The sequence below is a fragment of the Camarhynchus parvulus genome, chromosome 1, assembly GCF_901933205.1.
Source record: "Camarhynchus parvulus chromosome 1, STF_HiC, whole genome shotgun sequence".
Taxonomy (NCBI): Eukaryota; Metazoa; Chordata; class Aves; order Passeriformes; family Thraupidae; genus Camarhynchus; species Camarhynchus parvulus.
The window spans coordinates 70,227,842-70,252,924 of record NC_044571.1 but is presented as its reverse complement, the minus strand read 5'-3'; the positions used below and the strand labels follow the sequence as shown (position 1 = coordinate 70,252,924).

The 25,083-nt window shown below is 39.2% G+C and overlaps 1 protein-coding gene across 4 annotated transcripts in view; it reads right to left on the bottom strand.

The window, feature by feature from the left end:
• ATP8A2 (ATPase phospholipid transporting 8A2) overlaps positions 1–25,083 on the bottom strand; it is a 280,843-nt gene that overhangs the window by 147,212 nt on the left and 108,548 nt on the right. For all 4 annotated transcript variants that reach the window (XM_030944045.1, XM_030944071.1, XM_030944054.1 and 1 more), the window contains one exon: positions 1,823–2,006. In XM_030944045.1, the coding sequence (XP_030799905.1) occupies positions 1,823–2,006 (184 nt within the window). The remainder of the gene's footprint in view (positions 1–1,822; positions 2,007–25,083) is intronic.

Sequence of the window (25,083 nt, the reverse complement as noted above, 5' to 3'; positions counted from 1 at the left end):
TCAATAAGAACATACTCTGCCTTCAAGGCATGCACATACAGTAATGTTTTAGTGGGAGTTATATGTCTTTGCTGAAAGAAATACACTCCACAGAGATCAAGTTTTTCTTTTGAACACTAATTTACTTTTTTTTTTTAAGCACATACTACCACACGGTATTAGTACCCTCTACTACAGGGATCTTTTAATATGTTTTCTGATTTAATCAGTACAAATTCTTCTACACAATCACAAAAAAACCAGTTCCATGGTGTTTCACTAATTGTTAAATGCTGCAGTTCTATGCTGGTGTTACCAGCTTTTATTCCATATTGAATGAAAAAGATTCATCATTATTGTCAGTAACTTGGTGACTGGAATTTAAATGAAGAGCACCTTCCATGTTCTAACACAAAACTGAAATACAGGGGTTTTTTAGTGCAAAAGCAACACATGAACATGGAATTACTTCTCCAGATTTAACACTACTGCAACACAAAAGAAATAACATATGTAGGGCCTTCTGTGGACAGAACTCTTGCTGCTTATGCTTAGTTACCAAAGCAGAAGTAATAAATTATCTGAGGAAGTCCAGGTAAAGAGTATTCCATTAAGTTATACAGCAGAAGCTATATATAATCCACTGAAATTAAAAATGCAAAACTCATTACGAGATACCAGAGACAATGGCTATGGCAGTTCCTACACTGGTATGTATTTGGAATATGCTACTGCTCATGACAGAAAAACTTGGTAAAACTGCCTAAAATTCTCAAGATAGATTTTGTGAAAGGTCTCGGTTATTCAAACCTGAAACTTCAGGTTCTTCAGTGTTCTTCATCAGAGGTCACAACAGAGCAGCAATACAAGAGTGACACTGTGCGTCTCAGCAGGATTGCCACAATAAACAGTTATCTGTGCATACAGCAGCATTATCCCTGCCTTTTCAAAACCTCACCTCCTACTGGGAGCTATCAAAAGATGGTAATATTTCACGTCACTTGGTAGAACAAATCTGACTACATCCTGCCAGAAGGGAACATTAGCTGATGCTCTGGTCACTAAGGAGACAAGGGATTGTGTCCTCTTCCTGTCAGCTCGATCTGTTTTTTCCCTGCGTAGTCTTCAAACACACAGAGCATCTCAGGTGTAAACAGTATTCAGAGGATATTCAGCAACTGAAGCATCTTCTTCCTTTCTTATTTTTCTTTCAAAATCTTGATTCTAAATTGTGGTTTCTTCAGCAAAACAAACAAAAAAGGCTTTTAACTCCTCTTTTTAGCTGCAGTAATCAGTTCTGAATTTGATGAACTACTTTAGGAGCACTCACCCAAATAATGTTCAAAATAACACAAGTAAAATGAAAATGCTGGCCAAGTCTCTAGAACTGTGATCACTTCTTGCATGCAACACAGGGAACAAGGCGAAATAAAGACAGAGTAGACGCCTCAAATTAAGAACTGCCAAACAGCCAAATTCTCACACACCTGGTTATAGTACCTACTCATAGTAAGAGAAGAGTTTGCACCAAGACAGGTCAGTTACTTAAAAGCATATCAACACAAGCATCACAGTAATTGCTTCCCCCTGACTACTGAAGAACCAAGATATTGTGCAGTTATCAGGAGGAAACTAAAACTTTCAAGAGAGATGGGGCTTTGCCCTGAAGAATACAAAATCGTAACAAATACCCAAAATATATCCAAAATATGTTCTAGACAGCTGCCTGGAAAAAGAAACAATCAGAGATGCTTCTAGCTTAGAAGAAGCCAATCGAGCACTACATGGCTGCACAGTGCATTTCCCAAAGACGATATGGCAGTTGTTCATTCTTGCATCTGACCTGTGCAATGGCATAATCCGAGCAATTGGTTGCCTGCATGCCCTCATTGCCACTGATCCCCACTCCAACGTGAGCTGTCTGGATCATTCCTACGTCATTGGCACCATCCCCAATGGCAAGTGTTATGGCATTGACGTGTTTCTTGACCATGTCTACTATTTCGGACTTCTGTAGAGGAGATACTCTGAAAAGGAGAGAAAAAGGTGTCAGTTTCTCACATGCTGAGCTATGTGCCTTTCCCAAAAGGACAGCTGTAAACTACATTTAGAAGTAATCAAAGGCAGTTGCTGGAAAGTTCCTTTATTCAACAACTAAGCTTCAGAACCTGTGCCAAACTATTTCAGAAGAAAAAAGTAGCTTTAAAAATAGTTTCACATTTACCTAATTGCTGATAGTTGATGCAAAAGAGACTAAATCTATATGAAAGGTTTCAAAGCTGTGCTTTCCTTATCCAGCCCTTCCTAACAGGCTTTACACTGGTGATGTTATATTGGGAATATCAGTGTGAGTTTCCTCTTCAACTATGACAGTTTACAGATTAACAGTGCAGGCTTCCCTGCCTCCTGTCATCACCATCCAGAAAGAGAAAGACCACAAATATGTTCAGAGACACTTTGGATGGTCTACAAAAGATACTGCAGGCTTACTTTATTTCTGTTTAACATCTTTATCAATGAGCTCAATGAGGGGATTGAGTACACCCTAAGTCAGTTTGCAGATGACACCAAATTGGGTGAGAATATTGATCAGCTGGAGGACAGGAAGGCCCTGCAGAGGGATCTGGACAGGTTGGATTGATGGACCAAGGGTAGTTGTATGAGGTTCAGCAAGGTCAAGTGCTGGATCCTGCAATGAGGTCACAACAACTCCAGGCAGCACTACTGGCAGAGAAGGACCTGGGGGTGCTGGTCAACAGCAGCTGAACATGAGCCAGAGTGTGCCCAGGTGGCCAAGCAGGCCAATGGCATCCTGGCCTGGATCAGCCAGGGTGTGGCCAGCAGGAGCAGGGCAGCGACCTTGCCCCTGCATTCGGTACTGAGGTGGCCACACCTTGAGTTCAGTTTTGGGTCCCTCAATTCAGGAAAACACAAGCGAGGTGCTGGGGCATGTCCAGGGAAGGGCAATGGAGCTGGGGAAGGGTCTGGAGCAAACTCTTATGAGGAGCAGCTGGAGGAGCTCTGATTGTTCAGTCTGGAGAAAAAGGCAGGGGTACATACCTAATGACCCTCTACAACCACACAAAGGAGATAGTACTGAAGGGGAGATGTCTTGCCCCAGGTAAAAGATGGTAAGAACAAGAGGAAATGGCTTCAAGTTGTGCCAAGGGAGGTTTAGATTGGATAGGAAGAAAAAATTAAGGGAAAGGATCGACTAGTATTGAAACAGGCTGCCCAGGGAAGTGGTGGAGTCACAATCCCAAGAGGTATTTAAAAGTCATGTAGATGCAGCAGCGAAATTTAGTGGTGGACTTGTCAGTTAGAATTATCATGAAGGACTTTCCCAACCTTAATGATTCTCTTCCCTCCTCCAGCTGACCGCCCCGTTTTCCAGGCCATCTTTCCAATCTCGGACTATGCAGGTCAGATCAGAAAGCACAAGGGCGCTTCCTGATCTCACATATGTCTTGTGTATGCAACTCTGACCTCAGCAAAGATGTTACTCAATTCCAACTCCAAAACAAAAGACTATCTCCATTATATCTGAATATCCTTATCAGATTTATTGGCAGTTACTTTAACTTGATTCTTCTCTCATTTTGTATCAGTTTCAAGTAAATAAAAATTCATGGAATTCAGAGTTGATCTAGTCTAAATTGGGCAAGACCGGAAAAATACTCAGGACTAGGTTTCTAAATTGGATAAGACACCCAAAATGCCCTTTTGTCATGGAAAAGGTAGATCAGGTTACCAAGTCATATGAGGTATTTTGGAAATACCTACATATAGATTAAATATTTCCATTCTAACCCCATCTGTACAAACAACCCTAATTCCTTCCCCCATCAGTTTTAGTTAAAGTTCCAAATTATTTGGTGTTTCCTTAAATAAAGCTTTAGACAAAACTTTTCCACATCTCAAGTCAGCCACATATCACTCAAAAAAAAGTAACCGATAGCTAAAAGCTTTACTATTAAAATAGAAGGAGAATAGGGAGCTTTGGGAATAGAGGAGACAGAGGATATTTACTTGGCTTTTTTTTCAGAGTTTACATCCTGTGAGAACAACTTAAATAGCCATTTAATACATCCATCTGGATCACTGCTGATTGAAAAAAAAAAGGCAGAGTTATCTTGTTCACCATTATACTTTATGGCCTTGGTTTTGTTTAGTAAATACCTAAATAGGTGTTTTATTAGTAAATCACTCTTAAAATGGGAAAAAGAAACTTGCTAAGCTCAAACTTCATATGTGAACTAAACCACCTGAGAAGTCTAGCAGCTGTCTTGTTCCTAAAAGCCAAATACAGGAAAAAGCTGACAAAACCATAAAATTTACTTAATACCATTGGATAGATCTATTAAGCACTCCACTACCTGGCAGTGAAAACACCACTTGGCACTGTAGAGGCCCAGTTAAATTACCAACACAAAACCCCAACACACCAACCGCCTATGGAGCACAAAAGCTGTTGGGTTTTTAATTATGAATCAGCTCTGAGAATCATCTACACCAATTTTTAACTTTTCTCTCATACATGCACACACTGTCCTCCCTGTGCCCCAGTACTCACATAATAAAATACTCAAGCACAGAGCAAGGAGTCAAAGGGACATCAAGCCATAAAATGGAAACTGCAGATGGACTTGGGACCAGCTGTGGAGGGTTTGGATTGATAAGTGCACAGACCCTCATTACCAGCCCCAGGGGCACCTCCAGTACACAGGACCATATAGTTTTGGCAGTCTTCTCATGCAATTATTTCTTCACAGCAAAGTCATGCACATATCTGCTAACAGCCTTTGCAGACATACACTTGTCTTAGAATTTCAACTTATGTTCAAGTACTTTTCAGTTACATAGCAATAGAAATATTGAAGAAGCACCTCTGTTTTCAAATATGCTTAAAAGACCAGGGGAAGTTAAAAAGACAAAATGTGAACAGCGTCTCTGACTCTGTAGTTTAAACTAGCAGTTTGTCTACATACACTTCAGACATGACCAGAATGTGGCAGAGATGCTCAAGCTTGTTCTAGTGCCATTTAGCTGGGACATGTCAAGCAAGCTAATGCAGCCTGTGTTCACTTCTGTGCCTACAGTGTAGGTGTGGTTTCAGATTAGCGACCCATTTTTTGGCAAATCAAGGGAATGTCTCCATAAAAGTGCATTTATCAGCTACATAACATACATAGAGTATCCTTTTACTGTCTTGACCAAATGAAGTTAATTATATCCACAGTTATGTAGCACCCAGTTAATGTTTAACATCCCCATATGCTTACTAAGGCTAAATGAACTACCAGAAATGCTACACATGCATTTTAAACACCACAAATATTTATGGACTTGGTTTAAGAAGATGAAATCTAAGACAAAGTGAAATCTTCAGCACGAAGTGTTAGTTGATCGTAGTTGTTTCTCCCAAACAGCAGCTCTGTAACAAGCATCCTCTTTGACACTTGAACAGCAAGTACAGCCCACAACTCCAGAGAGCACATCTTGTTGCACACAGTACATTAGCTACAGAAGCTGCAAATTGAGATGATTACTGATTTCCTGAGGGGTTTTACACCTCTCCTCCTCCAAGTCACTGACTCAGCCTCCAAACCTCTTTTGCTCCTTGTAATCTGTTTGGTACCAGCACACTGCATTAGGTGACATTAATCCCCTTAGCCAGATGATCAGAGCTGTGGTACAATTCTGTACATTTGATAAGCTGCCTACAGGAAGAACTGAAGATTATAGCCCAGGATACTATTAAACTGCAGCTCCCCCAGGTATGGCCAAGTTCACAAAGATTATGGATAAATGCATGAGTTCAAAGGAAAAAGCACAAGGAAAAAACTAACTTCTTTGGAAAAAAAATTCTGTAGTGACAGAATTGGTACGTATCATTTGATGGAAGATCCCTGGCTTTCACTCCAGAGCTCACTGCAACAGTATCAGGATGTAAGCCTTGCCTGGGTATACATCCAAATAAGAATTAAGATATGAATAAAGCATCAGTTGCATCAAAATCTTCTGCATACTCTTGTATTCATTCCCTGATCAGACAGCAGTGCTTCTTATAAAGGTTCTTTGAGTGCCACTCAAGAGTTCACTAAAACATTTTCATTTTTACAGAATTTATTTTTATTGCCTCTGCTCAAAAATGTCTTTGACAACAGATTGATTTGCTCCTTTACACATACTTGAGGAAAAAAAGAAGTCAGGTTCCAAGTACCACAACTGTAGCAATGGCTACAACCTTCAGATTCTTGCTCAAACTCTTTCCATGACAATCTGAATTTAGCCTACACAGGCTCCAAGAGAGCCTGAGGTCAAGACTTCACCTTTATCAAGTGCCTATCATTCAGCATCTGGCTGTGCAATACAAAGTCCATGGATGATGGCAGGGACATATGAAGTTAAGTGCGAGTCATGCAGCACAGCTGCTCCTTGCCCACCTCTGGGACTTCCCTCTGGCAGCCTTGCTCTCGAGAAAGCAAAAGGTAATATAGAAAACAGTAGGTTCTTGTCAGTCTCAAACCTGCTTAGTCTTTATCAGCATCTTTAACAGATTAAGACAGAAAGGGCTTTTCAACCTGAAGAAGATGACTGCTGCCTTCATACCATGTTGCTTCCTCTCTAATAGGATGGGTAGAAGCAAGACAGGGCACAAATTATTACAGACCTAATTATCTATAGGTTACTTAAATTCATAAAGAAACAGTGGAAGGAAGCAGGGGGTGAGTATTTTTCAGGTAACAACACACTGTATTGTTTTATCAGTAAATACTTTAAGGTCTCTCTTGAACTTTGAGGAGGTTCATGAAAAAGTAGCACAGGGCACAGCAAAGAGCAGTAACACAGATGGTTTCCAACAAAGATATCAGTGGCTTCCCACTGACTTCTGCAGATCAGGTTCCAATGGCTTTAAATATTTAGCTTGCATTTGCTTCTTTAGCCTGAATACACTTTTACAAGCAAAATTCTTACCTGATATGTTTTGTCCATTCAGAAAAGTTCTACTTGTATGATCTTGTCTTAGGTGCAAGGAGCAGGGAGATGGACTTACAGGCCCCTTCAAACTTGAGATATTCTACAATTCTACACAGCATTTCACTGGGAGGTTTGCTCAGGCTTACTTCATTTTTAAAGAGAATTTAAGAAAGATGAAAGACCTTTCAGTTCAATTTTTTTCACCAGGAATACTTTACAGGCCAACCAGAGCAATTAACAAATTCTGTCATAATTTGGTGAAAAGTTTCACAAAAAAAACCCCACAAAAGTGAACCAACACAAAACCACCAACAACTACAAAAAAACTCAAAAACCCCAAACCAACAGTGATATTGTGAAGCAGTGATATTTTAAATAAATATCAAACATCTTATTTAGAAACTCATTTTGGTACCAAACTTCTTTAAAACCTCAAAAGTAGAAACATGAAACCATCAATTTTAACCAAGCAAAGCAATGTAGCAGAACTTAAATTTTTAATATACTTAAACTGATTTAAAACAATCAATTCCTTTACCACACACTTCATGCAATCTACAAGGCTACCCCTCTTATTCCCAGAGTCCATCTAATATACCAAGATGGATGCAGTCACAAATACAATAGGAAGGACACAATCAGCACAAGCATCCCTGTGTCACACCAGTCAGCTACACTCCGTAAGATCTGGTCAGTAGGAAGTGATAAACAGTTTTCTTAATTCTGTCCCTATGCATGCCTGCATTTATTGCAGTTACAGGTGTATGACAGCAACTGCTGGCAACTGTAAATAATAATTCTCACACAAGGCCCTTAAACTACAGCTGCATCACCTGCAGATGCTTCAAAGTATAAGCCCAGATGGGAAATAAAACTGCAGTATTTCAGAAAATAATTACTTTTATTTATTGCATTTGAGTCTAAAGGACCAAATAAAGACAGGGTTCTGCTACAGAACTAACAAATGAGATTATTGGTTGTTTATAAAAAGATAGATGATCAATAAAGTAAGTAAATCCTACTGGAGCCCTTTTATTTGTAAGATAGATATATAGAGAAAAATATTAGGTAATTTTTAAGAGATCAGCTTATATCCAGGCCATCTTACAAGGCCATGAAGAGAGGCAGTCCCACAAGCTCTTCCATACCTGAGCAAGGCACAGTTTGATACCTATTGTCAGCCATCTTCTGTGTTCTGCCATATGTGTTTGGAATTTTTTTTTGTGGGTCCCTCCCACAAAAACAAGGAGACTAGAGCATTTCTGTTGAAGGTCGCATACTTTCCATAAAACAAATTTGATACAAAATACTCTGAAGACACTTTAACCCATGCTTTTAATTTTTTAATGTTCATTTGTGAAAAGAGGAAGGCAAGGAAGGAGGCTGTTTCAAGCACTACCTTTTTCTGCCTCCATGCCATAACAGGCATAAACACAAAGACATTAATGTCTTAAACATGAAACATGAAATTGATATCCTACTTCCTTGAAATGCCTTGTTAATGCAACACAAAAGGCCCTTAAGAGTTTACCTTTACTGCAGTGAACATGATTTTACCCTGTTCTATCATAAAATACACTAGTACTTCAAAAAAGCTCGGTGACCTCATCTGCAGCAAAGGCAGATGAGAGAGCCCAGAAAGCTGAGAGCTATGAATAACATTGTCAGAAGTGTATGCACTGGTTCCCAGCAAAAAAGCAAGATAAATTAACACACCACTAAAAGTAATGCTCAGGAAAGAAGGAACATTACCATTACATTGTATTCAGGAGTTCTTAATTATGTAGTTGATTTTCTCCTGACACAACCAGCCTGCAGATTTCAAGCACGTGTCATCCAAACAAGGGTTAGGCCTAAGTTGCAGCCATGATGCCTTGAGATATCTTGGATAATCTTACTTTCATATATAAAGTGAAGAAAAACACTCATCATGTTGACTCAAAATGTGCCTTTCATTGAATACTTTACATTTAGCAATTTCTCTGAACTTCCTTCCCCTGCTGACAAATTTCATAGGACTGGCTGTGGCGCAGAACTTACGTTTTCGGAGTCAGCACTGAGTGAACTGATGGGATAATTTAATGTTCCAAGAAAGCACCAAAGGAATTCATCCAATTCATCCAACTACATACAAGTGTCTTCAATGGAGACATCTCTATCTGCACTAATCACACCACACTCCTTTTATAGTCAGAGAGAAACAGGCATTTCTGGAGTGCAATTCATCTGGCTTTAGACATGTACTTTTAAGGCTGGAGTTCATCTCCTCTCAAAAGTGCTGCTTTCTCTCAATCAAGGTAAAGGGAGCTGAAGATAAGTGGTTCACATGAAAAAGTCACAAAATTTCACAGGATCAAGCCCTTCTTTTACATTACAGCAGGTCTAAATACCTTTAAATTAATCAAGTGCACAGGCTTTTGCTCTCCTGTTTTCTGGTACAGTAGAATGCCCGCTTCCTCCTGACATGCTGACCTGACTGACACACCTTCCCTTCTTCTAAAATCCTCACTTATTGACTCTGCTCCCAGCTCTTGCTAATACTGTTCTGTAGTCCCACCCCTTTTGAACAGGCAACCAGAAACATTACCAAACCTCTACTGGTTTCTCTAAGAACAACCTCAGCTTCATCATCCTTTGTCACTTCATTTGCAGTCTCATTTTTCCATACTTTTTTTTCCTGAGCAGACAGTCCTTCAAACTGCTTCACTCATACAAATTTATCAGACTGGTTAAAGTCTGTTTTTTTAATTTTTAAAAGTTTTATATCCTATTTCACCTACCATCAGCAATCTCATTTCCTCTTATAATAAATACAAAAAGATCTTCCTTTAGTTTTTCAGTCTCACTGGTGTGCCAGTCACACACTTGACTTTCTGAGTAACATATATTTCCTCTAAATTTCACGTTATCCAGGACAGGGTATTTTTGATGCCTAGCAGGGCTCTAAGTCAAAACACATGCACACTTCTACATGCTCACAGGACATGGGGCAGTTTTTTTAAATTTAATGGTTACCAAAGCAGCTCCTTCTGCATCACTCCAGATAGATTAGATATGCCTGCTTAATATAAAGCTCTCTTTGTAGTTATAAAGGCCCTGAATTATACAGTCTTCTGAACAGGAAGAATACAAATTAATTTAGTATCTTTTTACCACAAAAAAAAAAAATTGGTTTTGCTAATTATATGGGGTTTTTTTAAAATGTATGTTTCACTAGAGAATTTCTCACTTGCATTTCATATTTCAATAACTCATTTGCCTTTCACAGTTGCCACTGAAATGATCTTCAGAGGACAAGGGCTAGGAAATAATCTCTTTATGAGCTGGCTTCGAGGTATTAAGCAGTGTAACATAAACACAATGTTCCAGGAAACACAGGGTTAAGTTTCAAGTCAGCATCTTCTTCCTCTTTGATATCCCTCCCTGCATGTTTCTGTCTTGATTGCCCTTCCCCCAGTCTGCTTTATGGGGCAAAGATTAAATACAGAAAATCTAGTTTGGAAAACAAATTATTTGAAAAGTGATGAGTTGGCATAAACACTGTGTTGAATGAAAGACTGTTTTGCATTTTAAACTATAATGGTCACTAGTGGTAGCAGCTATATGTTTTTAAAATTAAGCAAATATATGAAATTAATTTTGAGCTTCCCTCACCCCAAGCTGATTAAGGCACATACATTCATTTCCATGCTAATCAGCCTGAGCAGTTCTCATGCAACACAGAAACCAGTCTCTTTCTAATGACAGAGCAAAAAAATTTCAGTCTGCAAAACATACAGATGAGTCCATTTATAACCTTGAGGACATGCACACAGAGCCAGCAGCCATGTATTTCACATAGCAGAGCTGTTTACAAGGTTTTGCAACACATGATCAAATTAAGAGATGATTGACACTACGTCAATTAATAAGCACATCAGCCCATTTAGAGCCTCTGCCTGTAGCGAAGTCAAAAGATTAACTGGAAGAGCCAGGGTGAGCGCCCACCTCTAGAAAGAGAGCAGCAATACTGTAAGAGCATCAGTCACACCACACACATGGCCATCATGGAATCACAGAATCATTGAAGTTGGAAAAGACATCCAAGATCATCAAGTCCAACCATTAGCCCAACACTGCCAAGTCCACCAGTAAACCATGTCCCAAACTGCCACATCTACACATCTTCTAAATATATCCAGGGATGGTAACTCAGCCACTTCCCTAGGCAGCCTCTTCCAATGCCTGACCACAGTTTCAGTGAATTTTTTTTCCTTATGTCCAATCTAAACTCCTCTGTGCAACTCAAGGCCACTTTCTCATGTCCTGTCACTTGCCACCTGTGAGAAGAGACTGAGCTGCATCTCCTGGTAACCTCCTCTCAGGAGCCTGACAGGTGCTGTGCTCCTCCACTCAACTACAGCTCAGAAATATAAAATAAAGCAGCTTTGGACACCATTACTGTTGTAAACTACTGCTGCTTTCAGGATCAAATATGTAAGAAACAAACACTGACATTGTAGGAAGGAAGATGAAGGGATATGATTTGAGCCAGTAGATTTGAGAGTTTGCTGTGACAGTGGCCACAAGGGTTCTTGGGTGAGGGAAGAGACGAGAACGTTGATTCCATGTTCAGAAGGCTTGATTTATTATTTTGTTTTATATATATATATTACATTATAACTATACTAAAAAGAAATAGAAGGAAAGGTTTCATCAGAAGGCTAAGCTAAGAATAGAAAAGAAAGAATGATAACAAAAGCAGATCTCTCGGACTCTGTCCGAGATAGCTCGGCCCTTGATTGGCCATTAATTATAAACATCCAAGATGGGCCAATCCAGACAGACCTGTTGCATTCCACAGCAGCAGATAACCATTGTTTACATCTTGTTGGTGAAACTTCTCAGCTTCAGCAGGAAAAATCCTAAAGAAAAGATTTTTCATAAAGAGATGTCTGCGACAGTTTGCTATTTCAGTAGCTCTACAAGCACTGAGAGATTTTTTTCTTCTTTCTGAATTCTAGTAATTCTACATGATTTTTCTCGCTCTCTATGAAATGTTTCCTGGAATTTACTATAAAATGCATATAAATTATAAACTTGCAACTACATGTTATAGTTCAAAAGCCTACCATCTCTGAATTATATGCTCCTGGAACAGACAAGATGGACACAATCAGGAGCAGGGCATGTAAGAAAAAAAAATTAGACCACTTTTATATAGGAACGCCACTGACCACTGAAAGTCTGACTAGGATTGGCTCACTCTTGGTCAACTATTAAATCTGTGCTCTGTGCAAAGACAGGTTAGGTATTAACTTACAGGTGAACATTCACAGCATTCTCACTACTCCCAAACACAACCTGAAAGGAACTTGACATTAACCTCTAACCTCAGACTCAATACAAGCAAATTTGTTTTAGAATATTATTCCTTTATTTTTCTTCCTTCCCCTCCTCACTCTTTTCTTAGCAAGGTCATTTATGCACTAAGCCCGTGGTTAAATCACGGTATTAAAATACAGCATCCAGGGCAAGGAGGTGGTTTTTTTAGTCTTCATCCACAACCTATACTGTAAGTAAATATGACCAAATTTACATCCACTAACACAGCCACATTCTAGGGCAATCTGTAACCCTCAAACACGTGGTTCAATATATACACTGATCTTGTTTAAGACACAGAAGTGTCCTGTGGTTTGTGAAAGCAACACTGATATGTAGCAGCTGCTTCTATAAGAGCAAAACAGAAGAACAGAGGCAGAGGGAACACCACATATTGGTCCCTGCACCCTTGACTGCCAAGTACCTTCCAAGGATGAGGACTCTGCTGCAGAGAAGAGCACGTGAAACCCAAGCTGTGCATCACAGGCTGGCACACGAGGCACGAGCACACCCCTTGCTGCAATAGTGGGGGCAACTGCTGGGCAAGAGGAGGCCAACCTAGTCCAGTCTCACCTCTGCCATACGGCCTGAGCAGGCTGTCCCCAGAAGCTTCTGCAGACATTTTGTTGCAGTCAAGGAGTACTTCAACAGCCCAGGATGAATACACATAGGCCAATGTCAATACTTGCTCCTTAGAGCCCTTATTAACAGTGTGGATATACACAGTCTGAAATGCTTAACACACAACAAAAAGCCTCACAAAACTCAATTCCCTCTTCTTTTCCCAAACTTGTGCTGACTTCAGAACTATGTCTCTTGAAATCTCCAAGCTGGCTACCTTGCAGTTACTGAAAGGGATCTTCAGGAGTTCTGACAAAAAATTCATCAAAGAAATTGCAGATTTGATTTCCTGAATGTGTCTCAACTGCTTTTCTTTTCCACATATGACTTTTAGTTTCTCATCCATATTCCTAACCACAGGATCACCCATATCAGTACAGACAGAGCTTAACACAGGACTGTGCTCCGTGGAGTACAGACAGTTTAAAAAAGCATAAATGTTTTGCTTAATATAAGAAACTAGGCCAACAATTTTGCTTCCTGAGTTAGGCTAAGAATACAGAACTAGGAGTCAGATCTTCAGAATGTCAAACATTTTCATCTTCACAGAAAGAACACAAAATGCTGCAGCTTGGTAACATACATGTCAACCTATCACAGGACAGGCTTAATTAGAACTAAGTTGCCAAGAGGCAAGAGACGCCTTCCACCACTCTTTTTACTTAAGGGAATAAAGACTGACACAGGAAAAATTATACACAATGAGCTTTGAAAGAGCATAGAGAAAATAGGGGCATTTATGTCAGCTTTCTCCTGAAAGCTGGCAGAAGGACATTGCCTAAAGGACCTTCTTCCCTGGACAGAAAACCAGCTTTGAAACATTTCAGCAGGCATTATAATGAGCCATTTCCTATTAACTTGTGGTCTTTTAAGGTGAACTGTTGGGCAACTGATAGGCAGTGTAAAGTACCAGCACATTATTGGGGCCAGAGGAGAGCATATTTCTCCCATATACACTTCTTTACCATATCGGCCTTAGAAGAGAGTTGTTCTCCCATTGCTACAATGATTTTTAAGCACTGGGCTTCTTCAGACCATTAGTGCCACAGCAATACTGAATTTGACCATACCCAAGCCACAAGCATCAATGACATCTAAAGTATCAGACAGAGCTGCCTTAATATTTATTGCTAATGTAACACCTAGGTCACCCATAGCCTCAGCTACAAATCGAAGAGCTAAATAAGCCAGACCACACGAAACATCTCCTTAAAAAGATACCATAAAACTTGAGACAAAAAAGGAATTGCTTGAAGTTGAACTGTACTTGCTGCTGCTCTTCATGACTTAAGCAAGATTAGAAGCAAAACACCTGGGAGAAAAAATGATGAGTTGCCCATGCTGAAAAACTCATGGGCTCTAAAGGAAACAGAAAAGCAGCTTTTGTGAGTTAGATAGGATACTCTCCATGTGTACCAGAGCATATCCGTACTGCTAAGCTGATGCTTTCTTTTTTAAATCCAGCCATGAAAAGCAGGTCAGCTTACAGTAACTTCTGTCTAGAGAACAGCTTTAAGCCTATGCATGAACACATGACTTAATAATACGGCTCCGTAGCAGCATGCAGTCAACGGTCAATTTACACAGTAAATTTTGTTTTATCGTCTAGTTTAAAGCTAAGATTTGGAAGCCAAAGTTCACTAAAATCTCTTTAGGATATATCAGAAGTTGATAAGGTTTTATGTTTCACATACTGGCAAAATTCAGGTAACAGCAAATAATTTTCAAATACAACACACTGAAAAATCCTACAGCCAAACAGCTATGGAGTTAAAAAAGAGCCTCATGTTCAAATAAACCTGGCAACTGGAAAGCAAGATCTCAAGATACACTGTAGAAGTGGAACACAGATGTGACAATGTGAAAAGTGTTCAAATTCAACAGACTCAGTAGACATATAATGAATGCCTTCTACAAGCTGGTCTACACTGCAGCATGGAAGGTATGTACATTGAACCTTTAAACAAACTGTGCCCGAGAGCCTGGGGGGAAGAGGGGGATGGATGGGGGAATACATAAGAGGCTGATCTCAAGCCTCCTAAAATCAGACGCGCCAATGTATTGGTAGCAACAACTGTGTTTGAGAATCCACCGTAAGAGCTTGCTTGGCACAGCCACAGAGGCTTTGCTGTGTTGCTGGGCTACCAGCACACACCTTCAGGGCACTACCTTTTCTTAAACTAAGATTTTTAAAGCAATTACATTTTGTACACATCTATACAATGCTCTATACCTCATTTCTCCAAACAGGGTCAGAGCAGCCTTGCCAGGAGTTTGCTGGCAGTGATGTTCAAGGTATAATCAAAACCACAAAACTCTGTAGGTTACAGCTACTCTAATCTAACATGAAAGCGTTCAAAACACTCATTTCATGAAGATGGAGAAAGATTATATGAGCAACTCTCCCATGAGCATAATGGAAAACCATCAAGATCACAAACTACTAATTACCTTTAAATTCATACTTGACTGTGACTTAAAAATCAAAGTCAGCAATTTGGATTTAAAAAAACTGTAAAAACAAATTGAACGCCAAAAAAATAAATTCCTAATTTTTTTGAATGTAAAAATAATATAAATCATTTACATAGAACAGAAAATCTGCTTATTCTCTACATGCACTTGGGCATAATAGTACTGTAGATGCCCTGCCATTTAATTTTTAGGACTACAGATTTTATTCATGTTCACCTTGTTAATTAAAAAATAACACCCTAAACACAAACCAACATGTTGGTGCAGGGCAGAGCAATTAGCCTGAGGACCCAACAGTTTTAACATATTAGAGACATAACTAACACATCATGCCTCATCTAGAATAAAGTTCATAGGATAAGGACAAACATTCAGTGTCAAAGTGGCAATGGTCAGAGGCACCAACCATGACGTTCCATCCTGCTCAACATCATCAGTAACACAGATGCTGACAAAAGGGATACCCTAAACACATCTAAAGATGGTGCTGAACTAGGGAGACTGGATTACAAGGAATCAAAGGACTTTTACTGAAAGGAACATTCAGAAAATCAGGGACTGAGCTGACGAGCCTCACAGATTTCAGACAGAGAAGGACTAAGCTCCATATCTTGGAAAAGAATAACCCCATGTACTAATGCCGGCTTGGAAAAGGTCAGCCCATGATCTGGTTATGGTGGGCATTGGGTTCTGTGTGAGCCAGAAAAACACCTTGAGTGTGATCAAGGCACACGATGCACTAGAAGTGAACCAGGACACAAGTGCGACCAGTATAGATGCAAGTTATTATCAATCTTCTCCTCAGCACAGATGAGGTAACATCTGTAGAACTGTAAAGAGGTCAGCAGAGAATTACTAAGATGGTCTGGGGTCTAAAATACGTAACATGTAAGAGGAGGTTATGTCACCTGGGCTTGTGCTTGTGTTTAACAACAACATTGTACTACTGCATAACCCAGAGTTACCTGAAGTGTTTCCTGTCACATCAAAAAATGAAACATGGGCCAATGGCCACAGATTGAAAACATCTAGACCTACACCTGAAATCTCAGTTTAGTGACAATAGAGGCTCTGCCCTACTAGAAGACTGCAACAGTCCCTGAAGAGGGCTCCAATGTGATTTTGTCACACAGTGAGGCCTGGGCTCCAAATAGGCTCACTTAGCACACATGTGCCTTGTGTGCTGAAAGTCTCCAGAGAGACACAGCATAACTGGGCACTGCAGTAGAGGAGTGACCTCATCTCCTTCCCCTCCATGTAGTCATCATCCCATGCTATTGGAGTATCTTCCCAGGGTAAACAGTCTTCTCCTTCAAGCCCTACCTTTTCCTCATCCATCAGCACCATCACATCACTCCCTTTCTCTTGCCTGAATAATCCACTGGTATTGAAGTAATATAAATAACTTTGTGCATAATTTCTTTAACTTGAAATTTCTGTATTTTAGCAGTGCATACAATAGACTTGGCAACTTTTAAGTTAACAGCTCTTTGGGTAGACACTACAAAATGTCTCGGTTATTTTTATGCCATAGACTTTTCAGATTTAAAAAATCCAAAGCATCTGGCATAAAAGCCAATCCATCAGAAGAAATAAACATATCTCTTAAGAAATGACAGCCGGTGTAGACTCAACAGAAACTGCTCTGATCCAGCAAGAAGTTCCACATGGTAAAGATTGTTTCCAAGATGGTCAGCTCTCAAGCACTGACATTTTTAGCACTCTTCACATTACTATTTCCAAACTGAGCAAAAATTAACATCTCAATCTCATAAGTTCACAATGTCTGATCATAACCTACTTCTCAAAGAAAGACTGTGTAGTAACAAACATTTCTAGTTTCTTTCCCTTATCTTTGCTAGATAAAGGAAAATGAGAACTAGATCTAATTCTTGCAATTTAAGAGAAATTAGCATGAATAAGTAGAAGTGAAAACTGATTGTTAGCCTTATTTTTCTACAAAACTTAAGCATATATATTTAAGTTGGAATCTTCCTAAATGCAATGTCTCATATATTTACAAGTAAGGCTGACCAAAATACCAAGGGTTCAAGAAGAACAAAACCTTTTTAATTACATTGGGCCATAATTATCATAGTCAATGCTAACTTCTACAGTAAGATTTCCCAGTCTTTTATATCTCAGACACACTTTTATTCATTTCTGTCTCTTCCTGTGCTTCACTACTTATCAGTGACATTTATAAAACAGCATTAAGTAAGACATTAGAAGAGGTACAGATGCATTTTAAGTGGCTCTTTACTCAATTTAGTAGCTGACAGTAATCACTACAAACCCAGTCAAAAAACTAATCCTTCATGGAATTTAATGAGGCTTGAAAAAGGTCCAGACGATTAGTCAGTCCTCTGTAGAACTGGGTTTCCCCAGTAAGTTCATGTGAAAAAGTTTCCAAGGGAAGTCACATCCACATGTCATGCACAAATTATGAATATTCAGCATTACCAACTGTTGTAGCATTACTACTCCCAGTAGATTGTGCAGCAGGAGATAAAGAAGTTAACTCCGTTGTGCATGCTAAGCAATGAATGAAGCAAACCATCACAAGAGCAACTGAGAGTCCTTTCCCCATCTGTAGCATTCATGCAGTTGCTAAAGACTAAAGGAATTGAAAATTCAAAAAGAGAGGGGAGAAGAGGGACCCTTTCACGATGTGGTCCAAAACTGGAATAATTGCTAGTACAAACAGGCTCGCTTTCAAATACATGTGGGTCAGAAGTAAAGCACAGCTCAAAGCAGCGGCAGTCATACTGTTTACTCTCCTTTTGACATAAAAGCCTTTTCCTCTGTGAGCAGCTCTTAATGCAGAAATATCTAAACGTATGCTAATGCCCAACAGAGCAATAACTTCCTCTGATTGATTCAACAGTACTGAAAGTACCACGAAAAAAGATCAAACCAAGTATTATACAAACAACCCATGTCTTCAATATGGTATGTGTCAGCATGAAAGCTGAAAGGAGCTGAACAAGCCAGCTACTAATGTCTTGCACGGTTCTGAAAGTGGCAGTGTTCTTAAGTGCTTGCAGATAAAAGTGTTTTTCTCAAGTTGTGACATCAATTTATAGAGCTCTGTAATATAATGAAAGCTCTTTGATTTAGCTTGATTTATGAAGCAAAAGCACTTCTAGTGTCTTCGGAAAAAGCATAGGAGTTTACAATAAACATAAGATAATTGACTAATTTTGCAGCCAGTTACTCTCCTGAAATCATAATTAGAGAAAACAAACATGACCTCCCACTTCCCTTTCTATGCTACTTAAAATTCCTTCTTCTTTCTTCCATTTCACTGACTCACCTTTCTTTCAACATCCTTTCACTGGAGAAATTCCAGTGACAAACTTCTCTGGCATTACTTTAGGGAAGACATTTTCAACTTTCCACCACTAGTTCTAATACTCTGTTTCTCTACTCAGCTGCTGCAGTGTTCACAGAAGAACACTAAGACACACACACAAAAATAAACCTGAACCAATGGTGTATGACTTTTTCAAGTGTGCCACAAGTAGTACAAAATCTGGCTGATATGTGTTATGTTCTACCCTTCCAGGGTTCAGCATTGAGAATGTCTCTCTTCTTCCCTGATGCATACGCTCTAATTGGAAGTTATTTAAGTGCTAGGAAAACAAATCTCTGGTTATATTTAACTGACCATGTCCCAGATGAACAAAACACAAAAGGATAAATGAATTGTTTCTTTAGGTGCAGACAGTTTACTAAATCTACTTCAGGGGACAGGCATACAGCTAGAGGACAGGAAGACATTTTTCTCTCTGGATAACTGATATACACAACAACAGGAATAGGATTTAGAAATCAAGATCCACTGTTGTGTCTTCTTCAAGTGGCACAATGGGAGATGAACAGCATAACTTACCTAAGTCTGATTTCAGGCACAATGGGAGATAACAGTAGGGGAGAAGGGCTGTGGTTTTAAACTCTCACAGTCTGAAAAGGACACTTAGCTTAAGCCTGCTTCACATGGTGCCTCCAGTAGGCACAGCAAAGCCATTCCTTAAAAGCATTTACACATGTGGAGGCCTATTTCACGCATCTCAGACAAATTCAGGAGTAACAGCTACTCATTAATCTCAGTCCTGGTCTCACCTTGGAGGGGACCAGCTAGAAGCCATATGTTTACAGGCCTTCAGCACTTCAGTTGTTATGCAGGCTTTGGAATGAATCATATTTCTGGATCTAGAAATCTCTGTCTTTATAAGGAAATTGCTCACCTAAGTCCATAAAGGCAACTTTATAAATCCACAAAATAGAAATGAAAAAACTCTCCTTTATGCAAATGTATAAATCCACTGTGTGTCCTACTCTTTAGTGACAGCCCCTTTCTCTCAATCAGATAAAATGAACCAGAAGTAAAAAAAGAAAGATAAAAACCAAAGCCCCAAACCAACAAACAAAAAAAGGAAAGGGAGGCAAGGAAGAACAAAATTGTGAAAGTCCTTCCAAACAAAGACCCTCTGTCTGAAAAAGTCAACTACAAGCTGATATACTGAAGGCATATTCATTGAAGAGGAAGAGGGGGAAGAAAAGCAGTCAAAGTATGATTATTCTTAACTTCTTCAAATGCAAGAACTTGGTGGCATCCAAAGAAATTACCAGGGTGACTTAAAAGGAAAATACTTCCTCTACACTGTACATAACACCCTCTGTCCAGGGTGAAACTACAGACTAATCTCTAATTGAGATTAGAGTTTAAACACATTCAGAGAAAGAGATTTACAATTTATGAATGAAAAAAGATCACTGAAGGATTGTGACAACAAGATGCAGATACAGCTGCTGGGAACAAAGGTTTCATTCAATAATTATACACACATTCCCAAGGCAGTCACTACTACTCACTGTTTAAAACCAAGAACTGGATTAAATTGGGTCTTGTCCAACACTGACATTCACACAGGAAAGCAGGCTTAAGATCATTAGCTGACAACTACAGCAAATGTAAGTTTCTATATAGATGTACCACTAGTTAAAGAACAGCTGTACTGCAATGTTATCCATGGAGTTTGGAGACAGCCTACTAAAAACCACTTGGAAGAGAAAAGCTCAACTTCTGCTTCTAGAACTGCAATGAACTGGATAGCAATTTGTGCAGTGAATTGTAGAACTGCAGCGCACTGGATAGCAGTTTGTGAGCGAAACATAATGCACTGTCATGACCCCTTACCACTTTGAATTGAAATCCTGACAGTGATAACCCTACTTTTCTACATGTTTTTCTCCTTTTGTGAGAAAAAGAAATCAGTTACCACTGACAGCATATAGCAACTTAAAAAAAATACAGAACAACTTATAAGGAATTTTGAAAAGCTGCAGTATTTTTGAACATGCTGTCTTCTTGTACTCTCATTGTCTATGTCTTCCTCAGAAGAAGGGGGTTCACGATAGAAAAAATCCAGTCTTTTCACAAAATTTCTAGATTCATGTGCTTGATCTATCATCCCCTTACCTCATATTTTGCCTCTTCCATATCTGGCAGAGAGTAGGTCAGTTCTGAAACTTCTGTGTTGCAGGGTCCCTTTTGCTACTGTTCTGTTCTGGGCTTAAGCAACTCCTTAATTGTAAAGAAGACACTTGAAGGCTGCAGCAACTTTCAAGAACCCAATCTTATGACAGTATAATATAGATCTTAACAAAGTATCCCAAGACAACTAATTCTAATTGAATAATCAGCTACAAAGAAAATGAAAATACCTAATTCCATTTCACTGCATATATAGCACAGCTGCTTCTTCAATTCAACAGTGAGAGACAAGGTGGTCATGCAACAACAATGGAACATTTTAAAAATAATACTCAGCCTTTAACAGACTTGAGCCATTAGTACTAAGGAAACCCTCTTGAGAAATCAAAAGCATAGGAGAAAAATAATAAAGCACAGCTATCAATACTCCTGAAACTTCAGACAGCTAACAAGGAGCATTAAATTCTTCTTCCACGTACTTAGGTATTTACTGATACTTTTGTTCCTTTGCTTCTTGGGTGGCAGTTGTCTCAAACATCTATTTGAGCTAACACACTTCCAGAAGGCAAAGTAAACAGGAAACACAAAGGGACAGAGAGCAAAATCCCAAGGAGCTCTCACAGGAGAAGATAACAAAGATCTAATTACACCAAGATTTTCCCCTACAAGGACTCGGTCAGACATCATGTACATGCAAAAAGACACCAAATATTTCTCCTTAACCATTCTTGAGTTACCCTTTAACATAAAAGCAATCTTAAAATCAGCAAAAACATTAAAACAGTATTTTACCAATTATCCCAGATAATATCTTTATTCTTCCTTGAAGTGAATGCTAACCGCAAATACACTGTAGCTCAAATGCATGGTTTCACCTGATCAGATGAGGGGTAAGAGTCACCACTTACAGGAGAGGAGAATGAGAGGGCAGCAGTTTTGGTACAAGGCAGGGGATACTCAGGACATGTGGCCCGCAAGTGTCTCATTATAAACTGTTCTGGAAGTATTTTATAACAAAATGTTGGGCAGAACTGAAAGATTTCGAGGTGAGTGTAGCTACATTGGTTTGAATGGTCATTGTTCCATCTGAATAGATGTCAAAGGGCTCTTCAATCTACACCTGGTACAACAAAACTTACATCAGAAAAACTAGATTTTCCTGCTACATAAAATTTCCTGTTTGTGTCCTTTGCTACTGTTTTGCTTGACAGAAGTTCTTCAGCTTTATTACCAACTTTCTAAAAAGGAATACATGGTGGAAACAATCACCAATTACTCCACTGCAGGATATTTTTCCTTCTGCTATGCATATTTGTTAAAAGGGAAAAGAACCTGTGAGAAGCTTTGCTTTCAACAGAGCACTATGGAAAGCAGACAAAAGGCTTACTGCTTCCTGAATACAGAAAACAAATACTCTTCTCAGTGCACCAAAATCCCAAGGAAGCCTCCAGCTGTGAAATAAGGGAGCTTGATGAGTTCTGGAAGAAATCTACCAAGTAACACCACATTTCATCAAGTACAACATAAAATGTCGAGGATCAGTTTTGTCCAGATCATTTTTCTCCTGTTCTGGAAAGAGAACTACAAAGTTTACTTAAACCAAGTTGTTAGCACAAAAGACAACTTTTTAAAAGGGCAATACATCTAACACCACAGCAAGCCTGGGAAGTGCTTCAGCACATCCATGTTCCAGTTATGTCTGCTGTCTACTGAAGTCTCATCCTATTCCCACTAAAACTCCTGACTTTTAAAACAAAGAAATTGATAGAAATCAAAGTTTCTTGAAAGTTTGAGTAAAGGAAACCACACTAGTCACAAAGGAATTAAAATATGGAGAAGTCAGTTTGATCCAGAGAATTCAATGATCCCAAAAGAAAGTGATTATTTCCATTGTAATGTTTACACCAGATATTGGCTGGATTCCTGCTCACATTTCTTTAATTATGCCTGTATAAACAGAACAATTACACATCCAATCCACTATCATCTACAGTTTAGGGAAGAGATGTCTGTAAAAAAATATTTCTCATTAATGAAACAGCATTTTACAAAGGGTCACTGAAAGAATGAGAAGTCATCTCCAGCAAGCAGCTGAACCTCACAGAGCTGCAGGGTTCAGTGAGAATGACCTAAGCTGCAAGCACGTTGATACACACTCGGCTTCCTTCTCAGCATCCTGTCAATACCACCAGGGGCTGGTCTTATTTCATTTACATATGCCATAAAAAAATCTTTCCTGGAGAAGAATATTACATTACCATATGCAGATTTTCAACCAGGAAACTGAACTTGAGGACAGCACTCATGAGACTCAGCTTTCTTAAAAAAAAATCCCCACAACATATCTTGTAGGGAAAGAAAAAGGAATAAAGCAGACAGTAAGCTAGCACACATTTCCTTTGCATTTTTTTTTTTTTTACATTTTCTGATCATAAAGACAGTAAATTTCTGTACCAAAAGGAAAAAAAATGCAGAAGTGCAGCAGTGCCATCCTTTTATGCTGGTACATGAATGAATAAATTAACACCAGCATTCCTCACTGCACCAGCATCCTGTCAGACAGCCGCCCTGCCAGGAGCCTCCATTCTCAATGTCTGAAAAGCTAAGCCTGATATCCTGGCCAGTTTAGCCCTTGGGCCCCTCTGAGAAGATCCTGTTAATTGTGCCAAGGTCTGTTAAAGTTATGTACAGGGTTTTCTCAATATATGTCTACTCAGCTAAGACTAACAGTCCTCCAATACTTTAGTTTGTCAAGACTCCAAATGAAACAAATGAAAACCAATGGAGAGATACTAAGTGTCCCTTCAGCAATGGATTTAACACCACTGAATTACTGAACAGAATGCCACAAGGAAATACAGGCTTTCCACTTCCTAATGCACAGCACCACTGGATGCCCATCCTGCCTGTCTGGACACAGAACAAATCTCCCATCTGCTCCTACTGACTTGACACTACTGCCTACAACAGAGATTTATGCAGCTGGTGTCAAGGAGTTCATTATCCCTACAGATGGAGCAGCAGGCTTTCAGACTGCCAGAAACCTGTACCCCAGGGCTGAAGTGGATGTAAGAAAATGAGTAGTTCAGAAGATTACAGCATGATATGAAAAGAAAGACAAAGGGAAAGGCCAAAGAAGGTGAGAAAGTAGACACTGGAAGCCTCTAAGATACATGTATCCAAAAGCAGGAACTGAAATATCTACAGCTTCCACTGTTCAGTAAAAACCCAAGGACAAGCTGAGAGGCCTTTGTGAGAAGGAAAAGGAGGGAAAACTGGGATTGGGGGAGAAAAGGAACAAACTACTAAAAGGTCATGACATGAGACGTTGCAGGATTTAAACACAGACTGAAGCTATTTCCTGTTTTAAAACTGAGAGAAAGTATTGATTAGTATCAAGGAGACTGATTTAGGATACATAAATCACACTTTTGAAGAGTTGAAATGTCAAGAATGTCTTAGCTTTTAGAAAAGGATGGGGTTTTGGTTTTTTGGTGTTCCCTCAGTAAAAGCTAAATAACAGACTAATGGAGTAGTAGCAAACAGTTGTGAGGGTTTTGATTTTTTTTTTCCAGAGGAGCAAAATGAGATCTTGGTGGCAAAGACAGTTTGAGACTTTTGGATCACAGTGAGCACAAAGATAGTTTTCAGTGAAATGGCAAAAAAACCCCAAACCTAAACACACATCTTTTCCATGCAAGAAGTGCTCTATTTGTTACATTGGTCTTTTTCTTTGATTTAGGTGCATTGGTATGTGAAAAAGAAGAAAAAATGAAAATAGCTTTGCATTGAAATTTTTAATGCTTGTTTTCATCACTGAGTTCATATGGTTGTTTGCTTTCCATCCCATTCCTTAGGAGTTTTTTAAAAGAATGTGGTGCCTATTGTCTACCTTTCACCTCTGTCAGTCCTCTCCATGAAACAATGCTAGTGTCCGTTTATTCCAGCATAAGTAATTACCTGACTTAAGTGCATTGTACTTGTAAAGACTTTGCTCAATCACAAGTCACCACACATACTTAACAACTGAATCATTTTAGCCCAATGTATTTGCCAGATCACCCCACAGATACACAGAGACAGATGGGTTTTGTCAATTATGACTATCCCTCATCAATTTAAGAAGAATTTGCTCACTGCCTGTTAATATAAAGTTACAGAAA